This window comes from Balaenoptera musculus, chromosome 3 (assembly GCF_009873245.2).
Source record: "Balaenoptera musculus isolate JJ_BM4_2016_0621 chromosome 3, mBalMus1.pri.v3, whole genome shotgun sequence".
Taxonomy (NCBI): domain Eukaryota; kingdom Metazoa; phylum Chordata; class Mammalia; order Artiodactyla; family Balaenopteridae; genus Balaenoptera; species Balaenoptera musculus.
The window spans coordinates 41,763,711-41,789,724 of NC_045787.1; the positions used below are offsets into that span (position 1 = coordinate 41,763,711).

Here is a 26,014-nt window from a genome sequence, read left to right on the forward strand (position 1 = left end):
TAGAGCCTGTGCTCCACAACAAGAGAAGCCACTGCAACGAGAAGCCTGCACACCGCAACGAAGAGTAGCCCCTGCTCGCCGCAACTAGAGAAAGCCCATGTGCAGCAACGAAGACCCAACACAGCCAAAAAAAAAAGAAAAAGAAAATTGGAACAATACAGAAAATATTAGCATGGCCCCTGCACAAGGATGACACACAATTCGTGAAGCATTCCATATTTTTTCAGTATCCTGTAATAAGCCATAATGGAAAAGAATATGAAAAAGAATAAATGTGTGTGTGTGTATAACTGAATCACTTTACTATACAACAGAAACTAACACAGCACTGTAAACCAACTATACTACAATAAAAAATTAAAAACAAAAACAAAACACAATGATATATCACACCTGTTAGAATGGCTATCATCAAAAAGATAAGAGATAACAAGTGTTCTTAAGGATGTGGAGAAAAGGGAACCCTGGTGTATTGTTGGTGGGAACGGAAATTGGTGCAGCCACTATGGAGAATGGGATGGTGGTTGCTCAAAAATTTTTAAATAGAACTACCATATGACCCAGCAATCCCACTTCTGGGTATATATCCAAAGGACTATCTTGAAGAGACATCTGCACTATGTTCACAGCAGCATTACTTAGAATAGCCAGGATATAGAAACAACCTATAAGTCCATCAACAGATGAAGGAATTAAGATGTGGTAAACATATACAATGAAATATTATTCAGCCATGAGAGAGAAGGAAATCTTGCCATTTGTGACACGGATGGACCTTGAGGGCATTATGCTAAGTGAAATAAGTCAGTATGATATCATTTATATGTGCAATCTAAAAAAGCTAAATTCATAGAAACAGAAACCAGAATCCTGGTTATCAGAGGCTGAGGAGGTGGGGGAAATGGGGAGATGTTGGCCAAAGAGTACAAACTTCCATTTATAAAATGAATAAGTTCTGGGGATCCAATGTATAGCATCATGATTATAGTTCATAATACTGCATTACTTGAAAGTTGCTAAGAAAGTAAATCTTAAATGTTCTCACCACAAAAAAGAAATGGAAATTATGTGATGAAGATGTTATCTAGTGCTATGGTGGTAATCGTTTTGCAATATATAAGTGCATCAAATAAACATGTCGTACACCTTAAACTTACACAGTGTTATATGTTAATTATATCTCAATAAAGCTGGGGGAAAAAAGAGTTCAAAGTAAGGGAGCTAGAAAGAAAATTTTATATAAATATATATATGAAATCAACATCTTTCTTATATACCTATAATTGCTTAGAAGATATAGAGAAATTAAAGCATTCCATTCACAATAATAAAATAAGCATACATATTGTTAAAGGTATTCCTAGGCCATAACTAGGAATAACATTAATAGTAACATGACAAATTTATATTAAAATATTATAAAACTTCACTGTGGCAGCCATGTAAGTGTACTACTCCGATATCCAAGTGAGAACCTGATGCAAGGCATGCAGTGAGCTGATAAACTCCAGCTGCAGCCTCTTTGGGCTGTGCTGACCTAATCAAGAAGTCACACTTTCCCTGGGCAGCTCCTAGCCAACGACTGAGCAAAGCAGAGTACTCGGGCCTGACCACTTTTGCCCAACCCTCGACTCCTCTGCAGGCAATCTTTGACAGAGCTTCACATTGGGTTGGCTAAGACTTTCTTAATCTATTTCTACCCAATCCTCCTCCTTTCCTTTTCTCCTTTCGCAGACCTGAGCTACAATGTGGTCTGATGTAGCTACCTACTCCTGCTCGCCCTCCCCTCTTTCATAAATGCTCCCCCACAAAATTTCTTGTGCTTCTAACTCCATTTTGATGGCTGCTTACTGATATTGGAAGTTGTCTAAGAAAGCAGACAGTGAGATGGGATTTGGGCATGGGATCAGTCATCACCCACCTCTGAATTACCAGGTCAGCAATGCTTTAGTGATATCCCAAGGTTCTAACAGTGTTTTCACTATCATTGCTTTTCTACAGATTCTGTTGATTCAAAGAGGCTACAGCACCTCTGACCTCAACTTACCTTTTATGAGGGTGGTATGTGACTGTAGCAGCTCCATTATGAATCCTATTTTTAGGCAGGGATTATAGGACTACTCTTCCTCTACCTTATTGACCTAGGGACACAGAAGCCTAACTCTTAGTTCAGCCAATCCCAAATAAGGGAGAAGCAGGGTCTCATAGCCAACCAGAGAGTTATTTTTAGCTTAAAATAGAAGACTCTTCATGATCTGGCCTTTGCGTCTTTATCCGTGTCTCCTATTACTTCACCAATAAGTATTCTTTCACTTCAGCCATCCAAATTCTTGTAATTTCCTAAATGGGTCATGGTATCTCAGGCCTTAACTGTTTCTTAAACATACTGATCCCTTGACTTGGCATAAACCCATTCCTCCAATTCTTCATTTAAAGAACTCCTTTTGGCCTTAAAATACTCTTATTTAGAACACTTCTCTGATTCCTAATTCTTATTTACATGCAATTCCTCTATACTACTGTGTCTCTTGTGTATCTTCATACCGTGATCATTAATTCGCAAAGCAGTCTTACAGCTCAACTGCAAGCTCCCGGACGGCAGTGGGCCATGTCTTTTTGGGCAATGCATGACACATAATCGGAGGCGTTCATTTATTTTCATAATAAAGGACTCTTGGCCATGAAAATGGTCAACATTCTACTTTAAACTGTTCTTCAGAATGATTTTGCTTTTTCCTAAGATTTACTAGTTTTCGATAAGCTCTTTTCAATTTAGCTGATCTTTCCTGTCTTTTGGAGCACTCAACGTCTTTTACTTCTAAGATGCCTCGTGAAGCAACTTGTTAGTTGATTCTTCTCTAATTAAGCCAGGTGATACCACTGTTGTTTCTAACCTGTCAAATTAGAGTGAGTGAATATCCAGCTTTTTCCAATTAACCAACAAAAACTCTGAGTAAATTTCTTGAAAACCTAAGATTATCTTTAACAGCTCTATTGAGATATAATTTACATACCTTTCACCTGTTTAAAGTGTACAGTTAAAAGTTTTTAGAATATTCCCAGAGTTGTACAAGCATCACCACAATACCTTACTCCTTTTTATTGCCAAATAATATTCCATTGTATGGATATACCACATTTATTTATCTATTCATCAGTGATAGATATTTGGATTGTTTCCACCTTTTGACTACTATGAATATTGCTGCTATGAACATTTGTGTACAAGTTTTTGTATGAAAAATATGTCTTTTAAAGAACCCAGACATTTATACCATGATCAATGTGTAGTAAATTAAAGAAGACAGATTCCTTCACAAAGTGGTTTTAAAGAAGCCCCAAACCTCCAATCATTCTCAAACTGCCTACTTTATTCCTCTGAGAAGTCATATTAAGAAAGGAAGTAAGCAGAGGGGGAGAAGATAATTGAATACATAAGACAGGTACTTAGAAAGTAAAAAGAACTCCTATAAATCAATATGAAAAAAATAGAAAATGGGCAAAAGACTTGAAAGGGCACTCTACAAAAGAGGAAATCCAAATTGGCAATGAACATATAAAAAGGTGTTAACTTCATTAGCCATCAGGGAAATGCAAATTAAAAGCACAATACCACTACACACCCACCAGCAAGGCTAGATGAAAAAGAAAACAGAAGTGTTGATGAAGACGTGGAACAACTAGACACTCAAACACTGCTGGTATGGACGTAAATTGGTACAACCATTTTGGAAAGCTGACTGGCAATATCTGCGAAAGTAGAATATATGCATACCCTTTGACCTACCAATTCCACTCCTAGGTTTATGCTCAAGAGAAAGCAGGCATTTATGTTCACCAAAAGATATGTAAGAGAATGAAGAGTGCTACAATAAACATAATGGTCGAAAATTGGAGACTACTCAAACGTCCCTTAATAGGAAAAAGATAAATTGTGGTATAGTTATAAAATGAAATACTAATGAGAATGAACAAACTACAAATGCACACAACAATATGGCTCAATATCACAATATAATGTTGACTGGAAGAAACCAGACACAAAAGAATACAATACTGTATATTCCAATTATAGTCAGTCAAAAAACAGACAAAATTAATCTTTGGGGTTAGAAGTTAGAACAGGTGGTTATCTCTGCAGGGAGACAGCGATTGGTAGGGAGAATGAGAGGGACTTCTGGGGTGCTAGTAATTTCTGGTTTTGATCTGGGTGCTGGTTATCTGGTTTGTTCAGTTTGTGAAAATTTTGTGAGACTTTACTTTCTGAAAATACCTTTGTTGTACTCTAACAGTTGAATGAGAGTATGGTGGGATTTAGAATTTTAAGTTAAAATAATTTATTCTGAGACCTTTGATGACACTTCTATTGCCTTCTAACTTTCAGAGTTGTTGTTAAAATGTCTGATACTATTCTGATTCCAGACCTTTTGTACAGACTTGTTCTTTGTCCCTGAAAGCCCTTCTCTTTATCCCTGGTGTTGTAAAATTTCATAATGATGAGTTTTGGTGTGGGTCTTATTCACAATGCTGGGTATTTTGGGCCCTTACATCTAGAAACACATGCTCTTCAGTTCTGGGGAAATTTCTTAAATTATTTCTTTGATAATTTCCTCACCTTCATTTCCTTTCTTCTCTATGAAACTATTTTTAGCTGGATATTGGGCCACCTGAATTAATTATCTATTTTCTCATCTTTTCTGTCCTATTTATTTTTTTCCTTCCTCCCTCCCTCTCTTCCTCCTTCCCCCCCTCACTTCCTCCCTCCCTCCCTCCCTCTCTTCCTTCCTTCTTTCTAACCATCCATCCATCTGTCCATCCATCCACCCATCCATAATTTCCAGTCTTTTGGGGAAGTTAGCTTTATCTTCCAAATTTTCTTTGAATTCTTAATTTCTATTACATATTTTATTTCTAAGATCAACTCCCCATTTTTCCTTCCTTGCTTGGCATCCAAATATTGTTTCATGGATATCACTGTCTTTTGTTACTTTGAGGATGTAATTTTTTGGAATTTTGCTTTTGTTCCTTCTTATTATTTTTCCCTTTAAATTCCTTTTTTATCTTTCTTTTTTTAAAAAATATTTATTTATTTATTTGCTTGTGCCAGGTCTTAGTTGCAGCAGGCAGGCTCCTTAGTTGTGGCATGTGAACTCTAGGTTGTGGCATGCATGTGGGATCTAGTTTCCTGACCAGGGATAGAACCCGGAACCCCTGCATTGGGAGCATGGAGTCTTAGCCACTGCACCACCAGGGAGGTCCCCTTTTTTATCTTTCTTGTTTTATTTTTATGTAAGAGGTTTTCCACAAATATCTAGTGCTCTTTGTATGTTTGTTTATATTTAAAAGTGAAGCACTAAAAAAATGCATACTTAGTGGACATCTAAATGGTCTGATACAAGCAAGGTACCTGCCATTTCTTTGGTAGAACCCGAATATCTGAGACTCTAGGTCTTTCCTCTTGGGCTTATCAGTTTCTCCTGAGAAGAATCCTCTATTATCCTATGCTATCAGCATTCTGGGAACCAAGGAATAAAGAAAAGAGAATTGGAGGGGTAGATGGTGGGGTATGGCCTCATTATTCAGCATATATACTTTCACTTAACCTGTTTTAAGACTAAAGGCTTATTCCTACCCTTTTGCTGTATTTGGCAAACCCGAGTCCAGAGAGTGTCTGATTTAGTTTCTTCCATCTCTTGCTAGGTTGAAGAGGGAAGGGGGATGGATTATAGCTAATTATTCCTGATATAAACCTTCAAGGAATTCTCCCATTTTAAGCCCTTCTCCTTACCCTTGCTTTCAGAGTGAACCAATTTTCTCCAAACACTCAGGCTTTCAAGAATTGTGTAGTTCAAACTGGCCTCCTCTCTACAGGTACTTACATTTCAGCTTTCTCTGCTTTGCTGTCAGTTACCAACCATGTATCAGTTTTTGAGCTTCTAAAAATCTGTTGCTCTCTCTCATTTGCTATTGTCTCTTCTATAGAGTCTCTTTGTGTTTGTTTTTTACATTTATTTTTTTAATGTAAATGTTTTAATGGGATTTAAAAAGGAGTGGATATAAACACATTTACTCTTAATAATTATTTATTGAGCACTCATTATATGCCAGAAGTATTATAGGCCTTGGGGACACAACAGTAATAGAGAAGTATAAAAAAAAAAAAAAATTTCTTTTCTCAGAGAGCTAACATTCTAGTTAAGGGAGACAGATACACAGGTAAAAAAAATAATACAGGTATTTCTTACCATCTGAACTTTCACTACTCGAATTCAAGAACCAAACAGATTCGGAAACAGTTCTAGGTAAGTCTCTTGTTATCTTAACGTCTGCTACTATTTATCTGAAACTCAGGAGCTAAGTTGATTAGAATAACAGATATGCCTCAATATTCCAACTAGTCAGAATCAAGAACTTAATAGATTTAGATGACCAGGGATATCTGCATATAAGATTTGGTAGTGATGAGGGCTCTAAAGAAAATAAGGAACAAGAAAGAGGTGTGAGAATGGGCAGGAAGTCAGGGAAGACCTCTCTAACAATACCAACTATGTAGATACCTGAGAAAAAGACAACAACATTTCATGTACAGGGAATCCTAAGTGCAAAGATTCTGAGCTAGGAGTGTGCTTGGCATTTTTGTGGAACAGCAAGGAAGACAGTGTGGCTGGAGTGGACTGAATGAGTGGGAAAGTAATAGGGGATGAAATAAAAGAGGAAGCCAGGAGTCAGATCATATAGGGCCTATGGACTGTGACAAAGACTTGCCTTTATTCTGAATGAGTTGGGAAACCATTAGAGGCTTTTGAAGGTTGTGTTTCAAAACACCACTCCATCTGCTAGGTGTAGAACAGATCACGGAGAAGGAGACAAAGTGGAAACAGTGAGACTAGTTATGAGGCTACTGCAATAATCTGGCTGAGAGATTAGAAGCTTAACATAATTCTTTTTGGTGGAAATGGTAAGAAGTAGTCAGATTCTCAATTTATTTTACAAGTAGAAAATAGATTGTGCAGATATGGGGGGTGGAAAGGAAGAACAGTCAAGTATGACTCCAAAGAGTTTGGCCTGATCAAGTGGTAAATTGGAGCTACCATTTTCTGAGAATGAGAAGCCTGGGAGAAGAGCAGGTTAAGCAGGCTGTTGGGAGGGGGTGGATGAGGAAGAAAACAAGTATTTGATTTGTGTAAATTAAGTATACAAAATGGACATCCAAGTGGAGATGTAGAAGGGGCAGGTAGATATATGAGTATGGATTTCAGTGGAGAGATCTGGGCCAGAGATAAAAAAAATTGGGACTAGTCACCATATAGCGTGGTGGCTAGATGACATTATTTAGGGAATAAAGGTAGAGAGAAGAGGGGTTTGTGTACTAAACCCTGGATGACTCTATCATTTAGAGGTCAGAGATATGAGAAGGAACAGTTATGTAGAAGAATCAAGAGAGAATAGGGTTTTAGAAGTTAAATAAAGAAAGTATTTTAAGATGGAAGGAGTGAACAAATGTGCCCCATGCTGCTGACAGGTTGAGTAAGAAGAGGTGTGAGATTTGGTCATTGAGTTTGGAAGGATGCAGTCATTGGTCATCAGTCAGTGGAGTGATTGGAGCAAAAGTCTAACAGAAGTGAGTTCAAGGCAAAATGGAAGGAGAAGTGGAGACAGTGAGCACAGACAACTCTTACAAAGGTTTTTCTTTAAAGGGAAACAATAGCTAGAGGGGAATGCGGGGTCATATGAGTTTTTGTTTTTAGATTGGGACATAGGTTTGTATACTGGAAGGAATAGTTCAGTAGGAAAAATCTGATGATACATGATTAAAAAAGAAAGAATAACTGCAAAAGTGAAGTCCCTGAGGAGGCAGGAAAGGATAGGATGAAATACATGAGTAGGTTTTTCTCATTATTTTTCCAGTTACCTGGGAAGAAGGGTGATGGGATTTACCGAACTGAAAAATAACTTTTTAGAAACAAGAGTACATAAAGATTCAATTAGAACTAGAAGTTTATGAGAATTCTTCATCAGGACGGTAAAGATTCACACCCTTCAATTCTCTGATTTTTAATTAGCCTTTACTGAAAAAGATTTATGATATATTTTCTTTCTTAAGAAATTCTTCAATCACAATAAAGTAATTTCAGGACCACAGGTATTTACATGAACCTCTTTTAGTCCTCATGATTCTCCCCTCATATCATTTAGAAATGAAGTAAAGTGAAATAAATGGCTTGATATCTATTTAGGTATATTCCCTTTTCCATCTTTTAAATAACTATTTATACTCTCCATTTCTCCCATATTTATCTCTAATGTCTTATCATTAGCAGAAATGTTCATCACTAAGCCTCAATATAAATCAATATGGATCTACTTTTAGAAAATAATATCCTAGACTATTTTTATTAATCAATGGAAGAACTAGTTTAAAGTTGCTATTTTCATCACTGTCCAATTTTAAATACAATCTGTGAGAGAAGATGCTTTGCAAGCCCCAGTACTTCCTTTATCCTGAATTTACACTGACTTTTTAGTCTTTGTGGGCTTCTAATGGATATTAAAAAAGTCAAAGCTGATGCAGCCAGATGATCTGAAAACAAGTAACCATGGTAACATAAATAATACCTTCCAATGACCACCAACTCGGCACACCTGGAAAACTCAGGCATGTTGTAACAAAAGAAACAAAAGGGGTGGTAGACAACTATATTTGCAGGCTTTAGAGACTAACGCCAGAAACTGAATAGAGATTTGAATTCTAGACTGCCAGAATCAACAGTTGAAGATTGGAAAGAAAGCAGTCTTTCTACACCAACAACAGAATTTTGTACTACGTTCCCCTTATTATTAGTTTTTAAGATACGAGCGTAATAGTTACTTCCATTTTTTAGTCTGTCTCCTCATTTAGCATTATCCATTCATTGCTTCATGGTGCTTCTATCATGTCCAAAATCCTCTAAATTTGGGTGAAACTTAAGAAATTGCCAAGTTATAGCCATGGGGAAAAAATTTGGGTGAAACTTAAGAAATTGCCAAGTTATAGCCATGGGGGGAAAAAAAAAGGTGGGAAAGAATACTTAATAATCACCACCCTAATTAGCCTGAAAAACAGCAATATTAAAAGAAAAAAACCCATAAGGGGAACAATGATGTTAATTACCAGTATTATTCACATATATTTATCACTGACTGTGTTCTAAGTCTCTGAAATTCTAGGGGTATGTTTCCTCAGAGAAAGTCTAGAGAATGAGTTCTTGATTTTTCAATTGCATTGTGACTTTAACTCCCAAGCAGAAATGACAAAGGGTACTGGTTAGCCCTAACTGCAAGAAAACCACAGTAATTTCAACTGTACTCCTGTTTTTAGCTTAACAGCATTAATAAAAGTGTTCATCATAAAATCTACCAATACTTGTTTTATAGTAACAATAGTTAACTGAAGATCACATTATTGTAATTTATTAATTCTTTACTTGGGACAAATAGCTCACCTGGGACAAAAAATTCTGTTGGCATAAACCAATGAAACTCCAAATGAAATCCCAAGCGAATAGCCTTCAAGGTGACAAGAAAAATCAAGTAGAGAACGGACACTGTGCCTGTAAGGAAAAATTCAGAAACCATTTATCAAGTTTGTTTTACAGACTATTTCAAAATCAAGTTTTGTTTCTACATTCTCAGCATAGTTTGGAAAATTATTACCTTTGTTGTTTATGCCCACTAAAACCCAGGTAAGATCTAAAGAACAGAAACAAGCTATGTGAGATATCAAAAAACAAAGCAAAAAACTATGTAGTAGGCCTAAGAACTTAGGAGCTGAGTTTAGTGGAAGATACATGCAGAGAGTCCATTATAAAATTGTAAGGTTACATAGGAGAGAAAAAACAACCTGAAACTGACTCTTATTCTTTGTATTGAAAGTATTAGAGGGGAATTCCCTGGCGGTCCAGTGGTTAGGACTTCTCGCTTTCACTGCTGAGAGCCAGGTTCAATTGCTGGTCGGGGAACTTCAAGATCCTGCAAGCTGTGTGGCATGGCCAAAAAATAAAGAAATAAATAAAAAATTTAAAAATGAAAAGGAATGGGTAAAATTAACTTTAAAAAAAAGTATTAGAGACAGTCAATAAGTTGGAAAAGTCTGTCAAAATATTTAGTGTAAGAAAGAAAGTAAAGAAAGAAAAGTAGTAAATGTGAATCATAAACTTATTTGAGAAAGGCAATAAGCCACATAACCCATGAACAATCTGATCTACTATCTAGATGAATTTTTTTTTTTTTTTTTAATAGCTACTTTTATTTATTTATTTATTTATTTATTTATTTATTGGCTGTGTTGGGTCTTCGGTTCGTGCGAGGGCTTTCTCTAGTTGCGGCAAGCGGGGGCCACTCTTCATCGCGGTGCGGGGACCGCTCTTCATCGCGGTGCGCGGGCCTTTCACTATCGCGGCCCCTCCCGCTGCGGGGCACAGGCTCCAGACACGCAGGCTCAGTAGTTGTGGCTCACGGGCCCAGCTGCTCCGCAGCATGTGGGATCTTCCCAGACCAGGGCTCGAACCCGTGTCCCCTGCATTAGCAGGCAGATTCTCAACCACTGCGCCACCAGGGAAGCCCCTAGATGAAGTTTTGATTGAGCAGTACTACTTGCTAGATGGAAAGATTCCAGATTCCATTCACTGTGTAAAGTAAATGCCCGCTTTATGCAGGGTAAAGTGGGCATTCAGAATTTCAGGATTTTTTAGTAGTCTAGATGTTAGAGGATTTAAGGAATTAAGTCCAGTCATTATGGAGTAGAGTCAAGAAATCCAGAAAGGGGCTTCCCTGGTGGCGCAGTGGTTGAGAATCTGCCTGCCAATGCAGGAGACACGGGTTCGAGCCCTGGTCCGGGAAGATCCCACATGCCGCGGAGCAACTAAGCCCGTGAGCCACAACTACTGAGCCTGCGCGTCTGGAGCCTGTGCTCCGCAACAAAAGAGGCCGCGATAGTGAGAGGCCCGCGCACCGCGATGAAGAGTGGCCCCCGCTCGCCGCAACTGGAGAAAGCCCTCGCACAGAAACGAAGACCCAACACAGCCAAAAATAAATAAATAAATAAATTTATAAAAAAAAAAAAAAAAGAAATCCAGAAAGGTTTCTAGAGGAATTAGATTCTAATTTCTCTAAAGAAGCTATATGTAGTTTTAAAAGGGAAAGTACCAAGAAAAAGGGCAAAAGAAAAATATCCTTAAGGAGGTAGAGAATAACTAACCTGGTTAGAAGCCTAGTGATTGTTTTGCCCAACTGAGCAAATTCTTCTATAAGTTTACATGCTAACTTTTAAAGATCTGTTCCATGGGAAAGTAGGCAAGCAAATCAGGAAACCACAAATGAGCTATATAAGCTCTTACTGTGGGTTTGGAGGTTAGCTGATTCAGAAAGGATGAATACAAGAGGCTAAAGCTTATATAACCACAACTCTTCATTTTCTGTGTGTGTCTGTGGTAGTCAGTCTTACAGTGAATCCTGTTGTGAGGCAGAGGTATAGAGAAATATCCTTACCTCCTCCTTTGGTCTTCTGAAAACCCAAAGCCACCTCCTTGATGTGATGAGTAATCTAATTATTTCATACTCTAGGCCGCCTACCAAGAGGTCAGAACTATAGGGAGGAGGTGAAATCCTATTATCTACTTAGGTTATCAATTCTTTATGAATGATATCCTTGTCTTTAGTTAACCAGATCTGAGCTTTCATAGGGGTTCCTTTTCTAAAACAGGTCTCACAAAAAGAAGTCTGTTCCTTTAAGGAGGCAATAGTGTTCTAAGAAAGAAAAAGCACAGAGGAAGAGAGCAGAAGCAGAATAAACCTAAGGAGCTTCAGCTAGAGAACAATATCCCAGGCTGAAAGTCAAGTGATAATTTTGTGCTATACTCTTAAATAGATACTGTAGGAAAAAAATATTCCATAACCTCCCTTAGTAAGTTCTAATATTTCCAACCCTTAGACTTGAGAATTCCTAAAACATCCACTTTGGATCTCTCCTGCTGAAATCGTAGTCTACTTCCTCTAGCTGTTCTCTTAGAGGAAATGAGGGATAGTTGTTCAGTAAGGATAGAATGGAAACCCCAGCAACTCATCCTTTTTTTTCTTTTTTTTAATTTGGTTGAACCGGGTCTTAGCTGTGGGAGTTGGGCTCCTTAGCTGTGCCTTGAGGGCTCCTTAGTTGCAGCAGGTGGGCTACTTAGTTGTGGCATGCAAACTCTCAGTTGCAGCATGCATGTGGGATCTAGTTCCCTGACCAGGGATCAAACCCAGGCCCCCTGCATTGGCAGCGTGGAGTCTTATCCACTGTGCCACCAGGTAAGTCCTTTTTTTTTTTTTAATGCACCCAGCAACTCATCTTAAAAAGGGACTTGGACTTGAAATGGTCATCTATATTTTTCTTTTTTTTTTAAAAGATTTTTTTTTGATGTGGACCATTTTTAAAGTCTTTATTGAATTTGTTACAATACTGCTTCTGTTTTATGTTTTGGTTTTTTGGCTGCGAGGCATGTGGGATCTTAGCTCCCCCACCAGGGATTGAACCTGCTCCCCCTGCACAGGAAGGTGAAGTCTTAACCACTGGACTGCCAGGAAAGAGCCCATCTATATTTTTCTCTCTTCCAAACTCCATTAAGAAAACCAAAAAGCAGGGTAACATATGCATGAACAAATTAAACATAGATGAACAGGTCTGGAAGGTAACTATTGATATTTCCCCAGTCAGACCATATTTCCACAGAATCCAGCATGTATTCTACTACACAGAGGCTCTATAACACAGTGCCTTGGCTTACCTAGGATATTAAATTTTGAAAAAAATGAAGGAGATTTGAAATTAAGCAGTGGCAGGAGGAGCCCTATGAGGTAAAAGGGCACTGTCTTGGACTTATTCCACCACTTTTCAAACTGCTGGAGTCCTGAGTCATTGGTGTAGAAAATCATAGAGCCATTGTCAGGATGGTCACCATTCCTGGCACTTGGACAAATCACTGCAATAGGGAAGCAACAGATTAGAGAAGGCAACAAAGAACAGAAAATGACTACCCCCATGACTGACACTTGTTCTGCCAACCTCAATTTTTACCATGAATGCTAAGTTTCTTTTTTCTGGAAAAAAATAGAGGGTTATAGTTAGATATATTATGAATCTTTTTTATTAATTTTTATTATTTATTTTTATTGAAGTATAGTTGATTTACAGTGTTGTGTTAGTTTCAGGTATACAACAATGTGATTCAGTTATTTATATATTTATATATTCTTTTTCAGATTCTTTCCCACTATAGGTTATTACAAGATAATGAATACAGTTCCCTGTGCTATACAGTATGTCCTTGTTATCTATTTTATATATAGTTATATTAGAAACCTTTTACCTATAAATAATTAAAGGTAGGAGAATATTAGAAAACTTTGGGGTATGGCCTAAATTTCTACTGGGAATTATAAAATTATCCTACCAAATATCCTTTGGTCCCACTGCTAGAGAGAAAATACTGGGTTGGATGATATTTGATCCTATTTATATAATAATATAAGAACTATCATACAGGTAATTGTTCACTGTGTTAATAACCCACACAAAGGCCAAAGAACAGGTTTCTTCTAACAATAAACAAAATCTCTGGGTTTGGAATAAAAAGTGGACACCATCAAAACATCTGCCACGGTATTGCCAAAATCTAATTATTGCTTATAGCTTAAGAATCTTGAATTCCAAAAATCCAGAGTAATTGTCCTGGATGTTTATCACACCTTATAGCAGCTTAAGAGCCCAGATGATATCCAGAGAACTGGGAAGCGAGTAAAACGTATTTTTCCTAACACTGATCTTCTGTTAGCAGAGAGAATACAAATCATTCTCACTGTGTTTCTAGTTTCGTAATAGTACTTTTTCTAATAATCAGCTCTTTGTAAAGAATGTTTAATGCTAGTGAAAAATGCTGACAAACAATTTTATTCTCTATCCGTTATTTCGCATACCACAAAGCCGAAAATTTTCTTTCACCTTCTTTCTTAGCACTTTAACATGCACATTTTTCTTCTATGCTCTGGAGAGAAGTAAATTAACTTGAATTTTTCTTGTGCTAATAATTACAGTGGTAAAGAGCACAGGCTGTGGAAGTATATTGACTGAATAAAGAATCTCGACCCTGTCACTTAATAGTTATGTAACCTTGGGCAAATCACTGACTTCTCTGTACCTTGGTTTCTGCACAGAAAATGAGAGAAAAGATCTACCTTATGGAGTTGCTGTAAAATATTTAGAACAATGCCTGCACACAGTAAGTATCCAATAAATGTCAGCTGTAATTTTTAATATTAACTGAGATGAATTGTTTCATACTCTATTTAATACACTGTTCAAAATAAACCAAAGAATCAAGAAGTGCTACTATCAACATATCACTATGCAAAGTAAACTGACTTTGCTGATGGTGCTCTCCAAATTATCACTGTAATTGTGATATTTATGAACTCAACAATGAACTCTCTAGTGAAGAAATCCTATTAGATATTAATAAACTAGTTTTATCAATTGATATCAGAATAGCTATAGTAAAATGAATTTCTCTTTTAAGACAAGTATGTTACTTGGTCTTCTGAAAATTCTGAGGTAAGGAACAGGGTGCAAGAGATATATGTTTAAATTATAAAATACTTTAATAAAATACTTTAGTATAATTATTGAAAAGTGTGTATGTGTGTGTTCACAGAAATAAAAGCTGATACTTCACTCATTTTCTAGTGTTAACAGATGACAGGTTAATCAGTTTAATCAAGGGGTAAAATAAGACACTGAATAGAAAACATGGGAATGTACACTTTATGAGAGGAGAAACTCTTGTCTGTCCATTATATCCCAGAGCCTAGAACAGTTCCTCACAGGTAATAAGCTTAATAAACATGCATTGAATGAACTGTCCTCTTAGTGATCAATGTGTACCTCCATCAAAATGCTATGAATTCAGTATCTTTGAAACTTAAACACATAAAAGCTTTAGGTGATGTTAGTTACACTGTTAACCAGGTTATGTTAGCTTTTCTATTCACTTTTCCTATGATTGCCATATTGGATAAACCCATAGGCCACAAACGTTTATTTTTAATAAATTAATTAAAAGAAATTTTCTAAGAAATTAAGGGGATTTTTTGGACAAATCTTTAATTTATTTTTCTGTATTTACTAACCTTGGTTCATTATTAGGAAATTTAGGGCACAGATTTGTATATCTTAAATATTCCTAACTAAAACAATAAATGTCTAAAACGAAGTTAACAAACTGAGAACTATGGTTCTAGACTTCCAAAACAATTAGCAGTGATATATGTTCTTCAAAATATGTATTGATCATAGGCAAATATGGATACTATAGATGTGAGCTGTAACTGTGAATTGAATAATATGAACTAAATGTTGCTTAGCTCACATTAACACAAAATTTTGTGGAGTTTTTCTTTTTTTTTTTTTTTCAACATACTGACTGCCAACAATTTAATAGTGGCTTACTTAACATAATGATTTTATGCTGGTCATTTACCTAAAATAAAGTTATAGGTTCTACCTTAAATCATTTTTGAAGCGAGGTGACGAATAAAGAAACAAGCCAAACTTTCAATTCCAAGCTACTTACCAGGGTTGCTATTGTTGGTACTCAGTATAGCATCTGTGTCATTAATGTGATGAATAAAGTCTAAAAATTAAGGGGAAAATATAGTTTAATACTGAATGAAAGATGCTAAATCAATCACCCTCTAAAGTCTTTTACCTATAAAAATCTTTTAAGATCTACTGTGTGGTAATATTACCTAGTACACTGAACAAAGGCTACTTCACTGTTAACATAGCTTTACCTTCTTCAGCTTTCTCTACTTGCAGGAACAATGTCATTGGTGTCACAGTCCCACTGTGTTTTACATGATTGAAGATTTTTTTTAAAAACTACCCACAAGGCTGAATTTAGTTAAAAGCCCTGGAATAAAGACAGTGTGCACAATTTTTTTACATATACGGACACTAATTTATATAAGTATAGTTACATCTTATATAATGAAGTTCTAAAAGTCTGCAAAAGGGGTAAAGCCAGTACTCATAACAGCTGAGCTTATCTGGAAAATCACTTAAAGTTTTTACAAAGTATAGGACGTGCTATTATAAACTGAAGGCTATATAGTAATTATTGCTCACAAGCACCATTAAGTAATACTAAGAGAAGTAGCAAAACAAAAAGCTAATGCAGATACCTGAGCATTCATGTCATTCTACAGTGAATGAGAGAATGGGTGAAGAATATGTTTTTACTTGCCTGAGGGAATTTACTTTATTCTGTTTGATGTTAACCTTTTATAACCTTAGTAAGCATTAATAAAAGTAATGTAAAACTTAAAAATAGGATGGTAAAAAATGTTGGATTAAATTTTAAGGTCATAAAGTAAGTTAAATATGTGAATTATTCATCTCCATTGTACGCCTCTCAAGATAGAATGAAAGAAGTAGTCTAGTGCTCTAGGTTTTTACAGTTATCTCCAGGGCTTACTACTGATTTAAGATCGGAAGTTATGACTCTTTAAGGAATTCCTGGTGCCAAAGACTTACATAACACTAGTAAAACCTTGATACCAAGTATACTGGGTTGAATAGTATTCTCCCCAAATCCATATCCACCAGGAAGCTTAGAATGTGACCATATTTGGAAACAGACTCTATGTAGAGATAATCAAGTTAACATTAGGTTATACTGGATTAGGATAGGCCCTAAATTAAGTGACTGGTGTCTTTAATAAGAACAGGAAACTTTGGACACAGAGACACTGAGGGGAGATGGCCATGTGAAGGCAGAAGCCGAAATTGGAGTGATACAGCTACAACTCAAGGAATACCAAGGACTGCCAGCAGTCGATCATCAGAAACTAGAAAGAGGCAAGGAAGGCTTCTTCCCTAAAGGCTTCAGAGGGAGCAGAGAGCCCTACAGATACTTTGATTTTGGACTTCTAGTCTCCAGGACTGTGGGAGAGAACAAATTTCTCTTGTTTTAAGCCAAACAGTTTATGGTAATTTGTTACAGCAGCCCTAATACATCAAGGCTCAATAAGGACAGTGTGAGAAAGAAAAACTCTAGGCCACTATCTCTTATGAAGAGACACAAAAGTTCTAAATAAAATATTACTCCCACTCCTCCCAAAAGTAAATTGAATCCAGTAAGAAAATTTTAAATATACATCATGACTTACAAACTAATTTAAGTTTGTCCCAGAATATAAGTATGATTTAAATATTATAAAATGTACTCCTTTAATTATCCATATTAACAATTTAAAGGAGAAAAGCTTTACAATCATTTCAAGAGATGTAGATTAAGTATTTAATAAAATCCAGCACACATTAATAAAAATGCATAAGAAAACAATAGGCTGGAACATCTCTGAATTACTAAAGGGTACAACCCTTTGATCCTACAACTAATGCAATATGTAATGGTGAAACATTAGAAAGATTTCCTCAGGAACAATATAAGGATGTCTACCAGCACTGCATCCATACAAATTTACAGTTTAAAAAAAGATAAATATATCTATATGTGTATATATGTAAACATATATACATGTGTGCATGTGCCTGTGTGTATATATGTATGTATGTACATATTAAATATAAATGTATGCATACAGATATGAATCATTCAAAAAATAATAACTAGAGGAGGAACTTTTCACTATTCATAGATGACATAACTACCTAAATAGAAAATCGAAAGTGAATCTACAAAATTATAAGCAATAAGAGTTCAACACATTTACTAGATTCAAGATAAATATTAAAAAATTAATTAGGTTCTTTTATTATAACAGCAACAAATAATCTTAATTTTTTATAATTAAAAACTATATCACAAGAAGCAAGAAAAACTACAATTCTGCAGCCTGTGGAAGGAAAACCACATTCACAGAAAGATAGACAAACGAAAAGGCAGAGGACTATGTACCAGATGAAGGAACAAGAAAAACCCTCAGAAAAACAACTAAGTGAAGTGGAGATAGGCAACCTTCTAGAAAAACAATTCAGAATAATGATAGTGAAGATGATCCAGGAGCTTGGAAAAAGAATGGAGGCATAGATCGAGAAGATGCAAGAAATGTTTAACAAAGACCTAGAAGAATTGAAGAACAAACACCTAGAAGAATTAAAGAACAAACAGAGATGAACAATACAATAACTGAAATGAAAAATACACTAGAAGGCATCAATAGCAGAATAACTGAGGCAGAAGAATGGATAAGTGGCCTGGAAGACAGAATGGTGGAATTCACTGCCGCAGAAGAGAATAAAGAAAAAAGAATGAAAAGAAATGAAGACAGCCTAAGAAACCTCTGGGACAACATTAAACGCAACAACATTCACATTATAGGGGTCCCAGAAGAAGAAGAAAGAGAGAAAGGACCCAAGAAAATATTTGAAGAGATTACAGTCGAAAACTTCCCTAACATGGGAAAGGAAATAGCCCCCAAGTCCAGGAAGTGCAGAGAGTCCCAGGCAGGATAACCCCAAGGAGAAAGACGCCAGGACACATAGTAATCAAATTGACAAAAATTAAAGACAAAGAAAAATTATTAAAAGCAACTAGGGAAAAACGACAAATAACATACAAGGGAACTCCCATAACATTAACAGCTGATTTCTCAGTAGAAACTCTACCAGCTAGAATGGAGTGGCACATTGTATTTAAAGTGATGAAAGGGAAGAACCTACAACCAAGATTACTCTACCCAGCAAGGATCTCATTCAGATTGACAGAGAAATCAAAAGCTTTACAGAAAAGCAGAAGCTGAGATAATTCAGCACCACAAAATCAACTCTCCAACAAGTGCTAAAGGAACTTCTCTAAGTGGGAAACATAAGACAAGACAGGGACCTACAAAAACAAACCCAAAACAATCGAGAAAATGGTAATAGGAACATACATATTTGATAATTACTATAAATGTGAATGGATTAAATGCTCCAACCGAAAACACAGGCTCGCTGAATGGATACAAAAACAAGACCCATATATATGGTATCTACAAGAGACCCACTTCAAACCTAGGGACACATACAGACTGAAGGTGAGGGGATGCAAAAAGATATTCCATGCAAATGGAAATCAAAAGAAAGCTGGAGTAGCAATACTCATATCAGATAAAATAGACTTTAAAATAAAGAATGTTACAAGAGACAAGGAAGGACACTACATAATGATCAAGGGATCAATCCAGGAAGAAGATATAACAATTATAAATATATATGCACCCAACAGAGGAGGACCTCAATACATAAGGCAAATGCTAACCGCTATAAAAGATGAAATCGACAGCAACACAATCATGGTGGGGGACTTTAACACCTCACTTACACCAATGGACAGATCATCCAGACAGAAAATTAATAAGGAAACATAAGCTTTAAATGACACAATAGGCCAGATAGATTTAATTGACATTTATAGGACATTCCATCCGAAACCAGCAGATTACACTTTCTTCTCAAGTGCACACGGAACATTCTCCTGGATAGATCACATCTTGGGTCACAGATCAAGCCTCAGTAAATTTAAGAAAATTGAAATTATATCAAGCATCTTTTCCGACCACAACGCTGTGAGATTAGAAATAAATTACAGGGAAAAAAACGTAAAAAACACAAACAGGACTTCCCGGGTGGTACAGTGGTTAACAATCCATCTGGCAATGCAGGAGACATGGGTTTGAGCCCTGGTCGGGGAAGATCCCACATGCCATGGAGCAACTAACCCGTGAGCCACAACTACTGAGCCTGTGTGCCACAACTACTGAGTCTGCGCTCTAGAGCATGTGCTATGCGACAAGAGAAGCCACTGCAATAAGAAGCCCGCACACCACAACGAAGAGTAGTCTCTGCTCTCCGCAACTAGAGAAAGCCTGCGCACAGCAACGAAGACCCAATGCTGCCAAAAATAAATAAAATAAATAAATTAAAAAGAAAAAACACAAACACATGGAGGCTAAACAATACGTTACTAAAAAAACAAGAGATCACTGAAGAAACCAAAGAGAAAATCAAAAAATACCTAGAGACAAATGACAATGAAAACACGATGGCCCAAAACCTATGGGATACAGCAAAAGCAGTTCTAAGAGGGAAGTTTATAGCACTACAATCCTACCTCAAGAAACAAGAAAAATCTCAAATAAACAATCTAACCTTACACCTAAAAGAATTAGAGAAAGAAGAACAAACAAAATCCAAAATCAGTAGAAGAAAAGAAATCATAAAGATCAGAGCAGAAATAAATGAAATAGAAACAAAAAAACAATAGCAAAGATAAATAAAATTAAAAGCTGATTCTTTGAGAAGATAAACAAAATTGATAAACCTTTAGCCAGACTCATCAAGAAAAAGAGGGAGAGGACTCAAATCAATAAAATTAGAAATGAAAAGGGAGAAGTTACAAGGGAAACCACAGAAATACAAAGCATCATAAGAGACTACTACAAACAAATCTATGCCAATAAAATGGACAACCTGGAAGAAATGGACAAATTCTTAGAAAAGTATAACCTTCCAAGACTGAACCAGGAAGAAATAGAAATATGACAGACCAAGCACAAGTAATGAAATTGGAACTGTGATTAAAAATCTTGCAACAAACAAACAAAACTCCAGGCTTCACAGATGAATTCTATGAAACATTTAGAGAAGAGCTAACACCCATCCTTCTCAAACTCTTCCAAAAAACTGCAGAGGAAGAACACTCCCAAACTCATTCTACGAAGCCACCATCACTCTGAGACCAAATCCAGAGAGAGATACTACAAAAAAAGAAAATTACAGACCAATATCACTGATGAATATAGATGCAAAAATCCTCAACAAATTACTAGCAAACAGAATCCAACAACACATTAAAAGGATCATGCACCATGATCAAGTGGGATTTATCCCAGGGATGCAAGGATTCTTCAATATACGCAAATCAATCAATGTGGTACACCATATTAACAAACTGAATAATAAAAACCATATGATCATCTCAATAGATGCAGAAAAAGCTTTTGACAAAATTCAACACCCATTTATGATAAAAACTCTCCAGAAAGTGGGCATAGAGGGAACCTACCTCAACATAATAAAGGCCATATACGACAAACCCACAGCAAACATCATTCTCAATGGTGAAAAACTGAAAGCATTTCCTCTAAGATCAGGAACAAGACAAGGATGTCCACTCTCACCACTATTATTCAACATAGTTTTGGATGTCCTAGCCATGACAATCAGAGAAGAAAAAGAAATAAAAGGAATACAAATTGGAAAAGAAGAAGCAAAACTGTCACTGTTTGCAGATGACATGATACTATACATAGAGAATACTAAAGATGCCACCAGAAAACTACTAGAGCTAATCAATGAATTTGGTAAAGTTGCAGGATACAAAATTAATGCACAGAAATCTCTTGCATTCCTATACACTAATGATGAAAAATCTGAAAGAGAAATTAAGGAAACACTCCCATTTACCGCTGCAACAAAAAGAACAAAATACCTAGGAATAAACCTACCTAAGGAGACAAAAGACCTGTATGCAGAAAACTAAAAGACACTGATGAAAGAAATGAAAGATGATACAAACAGATGGAGAGATATACCATGTTCTTGGATTGGAAGAATCAACATTGTGAAAATGACTATACTACCCAAAGAAATCTACAGATTCAATGCAATCCCTATCAAACTACCAATGGCATTTTTCACAGAACTACAACAAAAAATTTCACAATTTGGGGGCTTCCCTGGTGGTGCAGTGGTTGAGAATCTTCCTGCTAATGCAGGGGACACGGGTTCGAGCCCTGGTCTGGGAGGATCCCACATGGCGCGGAGCAACTAGGCCCGTGAGCCACAGCTGCTGAGCCTGCGCGTCTGGAGCCTGGGCTCCGCAACAAGAGGGGCCACGATAGTGAGAGGCCCGCGCACCGCGATGAAGAGTGGCCCCCGCTTGCCACAACTAGAGAAAGCCCTCGCACAGAAACGAAGACCCAACACAACCAAAAATAATAATAATAATAAATTAATTTAAAAAAGAAAAGAATAGCTCTTAAAAAAAAAAAATTTCACAATTTGTATGGAAACACAAAAGACCCCGAATAGCCAAAGCAATCTTGAGAATGAAAAACGGAGCTGGAGGAATCAGGTTCCCTGGCTTCAGAGTATACTACAAAGCTACAGTAATCAAGATAGTATGGTACTGGCACAAAAGCAGAAATACAGATCAATGGAACAGGATAGAAAGCCCAGAGATAAACCCACGCACATATGGTCACCTTATCTTTGATAAAGGAGGCAACAGTATACAATGGAGAAAAGACAGCCTCTTCAATAAGTGGTGCTGGGAAAACTGGACAGCTACATGTAAAAGAATGAAATTAGAACACTCCCTAACACTATACACAAAAATAAACTCAAAATGGATTAAAGACCTAAATGTAAGGCCAGACACTATAAAACTCTTAAGAGGAAAACATAGGCAGAACACTCTTTGACATAAATCACAGCAAGATCCTTTTGACCCACCTCCTAGAGAAATGGAAATAAAAACAAAAATAAACAAATTGGACCTAATGAAACTTAAAAGCTTTTGCACAGCAAAGGAAACCATAAACAAGACGAAGAGACAACCCTCATAATGGGAGAAAATATTTGCAAATGAAGCAAGTGACAAAGGATTAATCTCCAAAATTTACAAGCAGCTCATGCAGCTCAATATCAAAAAAACAAACAACGCAATCCAAAAATGGGCAGAAGACCTAAATAGACATTTCTCCAGAGAAGATATGCAGATTGCCAACAAACACATGAAAGCATGCTGAACATCACTAATCATTAGAGAACTGCAAATCAAAACTACAATGAGATATCACCTCACACCAGTCAGAATGGCCATCATCAAAAAATCTACAAACGGGGCTTCCCTGGTGGCGCAGTGGTTGAGAATCTGCCTGCCAATGCAGGGGACACGGGTTCGAGCCCTGGTCTGGGAAGATCCCACATGCCACGGAGCGGCTGGGCCCGTGGGCCACAGTTGCTGAGCCTGCGCGTCTGGAGCCTGTGCTCCGCAACAAGAGAGGCCGCGATGGTGAGAGGCCCGCGCACCGCGATGAAGAGTGGTCCCCACTTGCCACAACTAGAGAAAGCCCTCACACAGAAGCGAAGACCCAACACAGTCATAAATAAATAAATAAATAAATAAAAGAACGTGAATTTCTTTAAAAAAAAAAAAAAAATCTACAAACAATAAATGCTGGAGAGGGTGTGGAGAAAGGGGAACCTTCTTGCACTGTTGGTGGGAATGTAAATTGATACAACCACTATGGAGAACAGTTGGAGGTTCCTTAAAAAACTAAAAATAGAACTACCATACGACCCAGAATCCCACTACTGGGTATATACCCTGAGAAAACCATAATTCAAAACAAGTCATGTACCACAATGTTCACTGCAGTTCTATTTACAATAGCCAGGATATGGAAGCAACCTAAGTGTCCATCGACAGATGAATGGATAAAGAAGATGTGGCACATATATACAGTGGAATATTACTCAGCCATAAAAAGAAATGAAATTGAGTTATTTGTAGTGCGGTGGATGGATCTAGAGTCTGTCATATGAGTGAAGTAAGTCAGAAAGAGAAAAACAAATACCGTATGCTAACACATATTCATGGAATCTAAAAAAAAAAAAAAGGTTATGTAGAACCTAGGGGCAGGACAGGAATAAAGACGCAGATGTAGAGAATGGACTTGAGGACATAGGGAGGGGGAAGTGTAAGCTGGGACAAAGTGAGAGACCGGCATGGACTTATATATATTACTAAATGTAAAATAGATAGCTAGTGGGAAGCAGACACATAGCTCAGGGAGATCAGCTTGGTGCTTTGTGACCACCTAGAGGGCTGGGATACGGAGGGTGGGAGGGAGACACAAGAGGGAGGAGATATGGGGATATATGTATATGTATAGCTGATTCACTTTGTTATACAGCAGAAACTAACACACCATTGTTAAGCAATTATACTCCAATAAAAATGTTAAAAAAAAAAGACCCAATGCAGCCATAAACAAACAAACAAACAATTTTTTTTTAAGAAGGAAAGAAAACAGGTGAGGGGAACATGAAGGTTCCTTATGTTGTTCCGTTTAATTTGTACATGTTTGAAATGTTCTATAATAAAAAGTATGTGTATTTGAATATTAAACTAAAACTGCTTTACCAAAGAAAAAATATTTTAGGGTCCTGAGAATAAAATAAGTCTAAAAATAGGATATGTAAGACCTTTATCAATAAAAATTTAAAAGATATTTAAAAAGACCTAAATAAATGGAGAACTATTCCATGCCATGATCATGGACAGTAAGACTCAGTATCCTAATGATATTATTCTCTCCACATTTATAAATTCAATGCAATGCCAATCAAATTCTAAACTCAGTACCCTAATGACATCAATTATGGTAGTGGTTGATACATTAAGTTACACTGACTGATAAATTCAATACAATTTCAATCAAATTCTGATAGGAATTTTTTGTGGAATTTGACAAAATGATTCTAAAATGTTTGTGGAAGAGTTGTGGACCATAATGAAAAGACTGAGTAATTTGAAAGTAAAAGAAAAACTTCTGAATCAGAGAGCCACCATAGACAAAGTGAAGATAAGTCACTAACTGGAAGATATTTGCAAACATTAATGAATAAATATTAGTATCCAAACTTTACAAAGAGTTCCTATAAATAAATAAGAAAAAGACCAACAATCCAAAAGAAAAATTGGCAAAGGATATAACAAGCTATATAATGTCCAATTAAGAAAAGATGTCTAGGATCATTCCTTATGAGGAGAAATGCAAATTAAACAATATCCCGACTGGCAAAATTTAAGTCTGATAATATCAAGTGTGGATGAGGATGTGGAACAAGGGGAAGTTTCATAAACTGTTGGCAGGAGTATAACTGGTATAAGAATGATAAAGAACAATTCCGTAATTTCTAGTGAAGTTGAAAATGTGAATATTCTAAGTTCCAGCAATTTGTCTTATAGGTACATAGTTTGAAGAAACTCTCCCACATATACACAAGGAGACAAACAATGATGTTTAACAAAATTTTGTTTGTAACAGGAAAGTACATAACTGAAAACAAATTAAATAGCAAGAGAATGGATAAAGAAGTCATGGTACATTCATATTATGGAATAAAGCAGTTAAATTGAACTAGAACAATGTATTATTGAAGATGATTACAGAAAAAAGCAAGTTGCAAAAGCATTTATACAGATTAAAAACATGCAAAATAATATGGTATGTTGCTTATATATTTATATAGTAATATAACAAAAACATGTAGGTACCATTATTTTGTACCAAAATTAGGGAAGAAGGAAAATGAGATTGAGAAGGAGTACACCTGGGGCTACATTTATAGGTCTGTAAGAATAGAGAACTAGTGTAAATATGGCAAAATGTTAAGACATGAAAACTCATTTAGTGGGTACAGTGGTATTTCTATTACCCTCGGCATTTCCTTGGTAGTTTGAAACATTTCATAATTTCTCATACAATAAAAATGATTGTTAATAAAAAAAACTTAATTAAAATGCTAATTTTATGGTTTAAAATAAAAATAGAATTTATCTCCCTCCCTCACCTGCCTCTCAAAAGCTCTTAGGAAAATTAGCTGTTGTAGTTATGTTAGAACTTATTTTGAAATTTGGTTTTCATGTAAATCTAGATTTTAAATACATAGGGCTTATTTAATAATATATTTCCCACATAAATTCCACTATTCTATTGTTTCCTAATTTTAGATCCTAATATTTTGAAAATATGTGACTGACATTTGTTTCTTCAAGACTCTACACATTGAATTCTTTAGCAACAAACACCAAGGAACTTCATAAGTTTTTCTGTTACACTAAAATTTTGTGGTGAAAATTGAACA

The 26,014-nt window shown here is 36.3% G+C and overlaps 1 protein-coding gene and 1 pseudogene across 8 annotated transcripts in view; one reads left to right on the forward strand and one right to left on the reverse strand.

Moving 5' to 3' along the window:
- The window catches only part of SLC38A9 (solute carrier family 38 member 9), a 109,582-nt gene that overhangs the window by 29,154 nt on the left and 54,414 nt on the right, over positions 1-26,014 (reverse strand). For all 8 annotated transcript variants that reach the window (XR_005019304.1, XR_005019305.1, XR_005019303.1 and 5 more), the window contains exons 8-10: positions 15,642-15,701; positions 12,801-12,995; positions 9,483-9,590 (exon numbers count right to left, since the gene is read on the reverse strand). Coding sequence is in view for 5 of the 8 variants with exons in the window: in XM_036847233.1 (XP_036703128.1) it covers positions 9,483-9,590; positions 12,801-12,995; positions 15,642-15,701 (363 nt within the window). In the remaining 3 variants the exon portion in view is untranslated. The remainder of the gene's footprint in view (positions 1-9,482; positions 9,591-12,800; positions 12,996-15,641; positions 15,702-26,014) is intronic.
- Positions 138-223, forward strand: LOC118893687 (annotated as a pseudogene).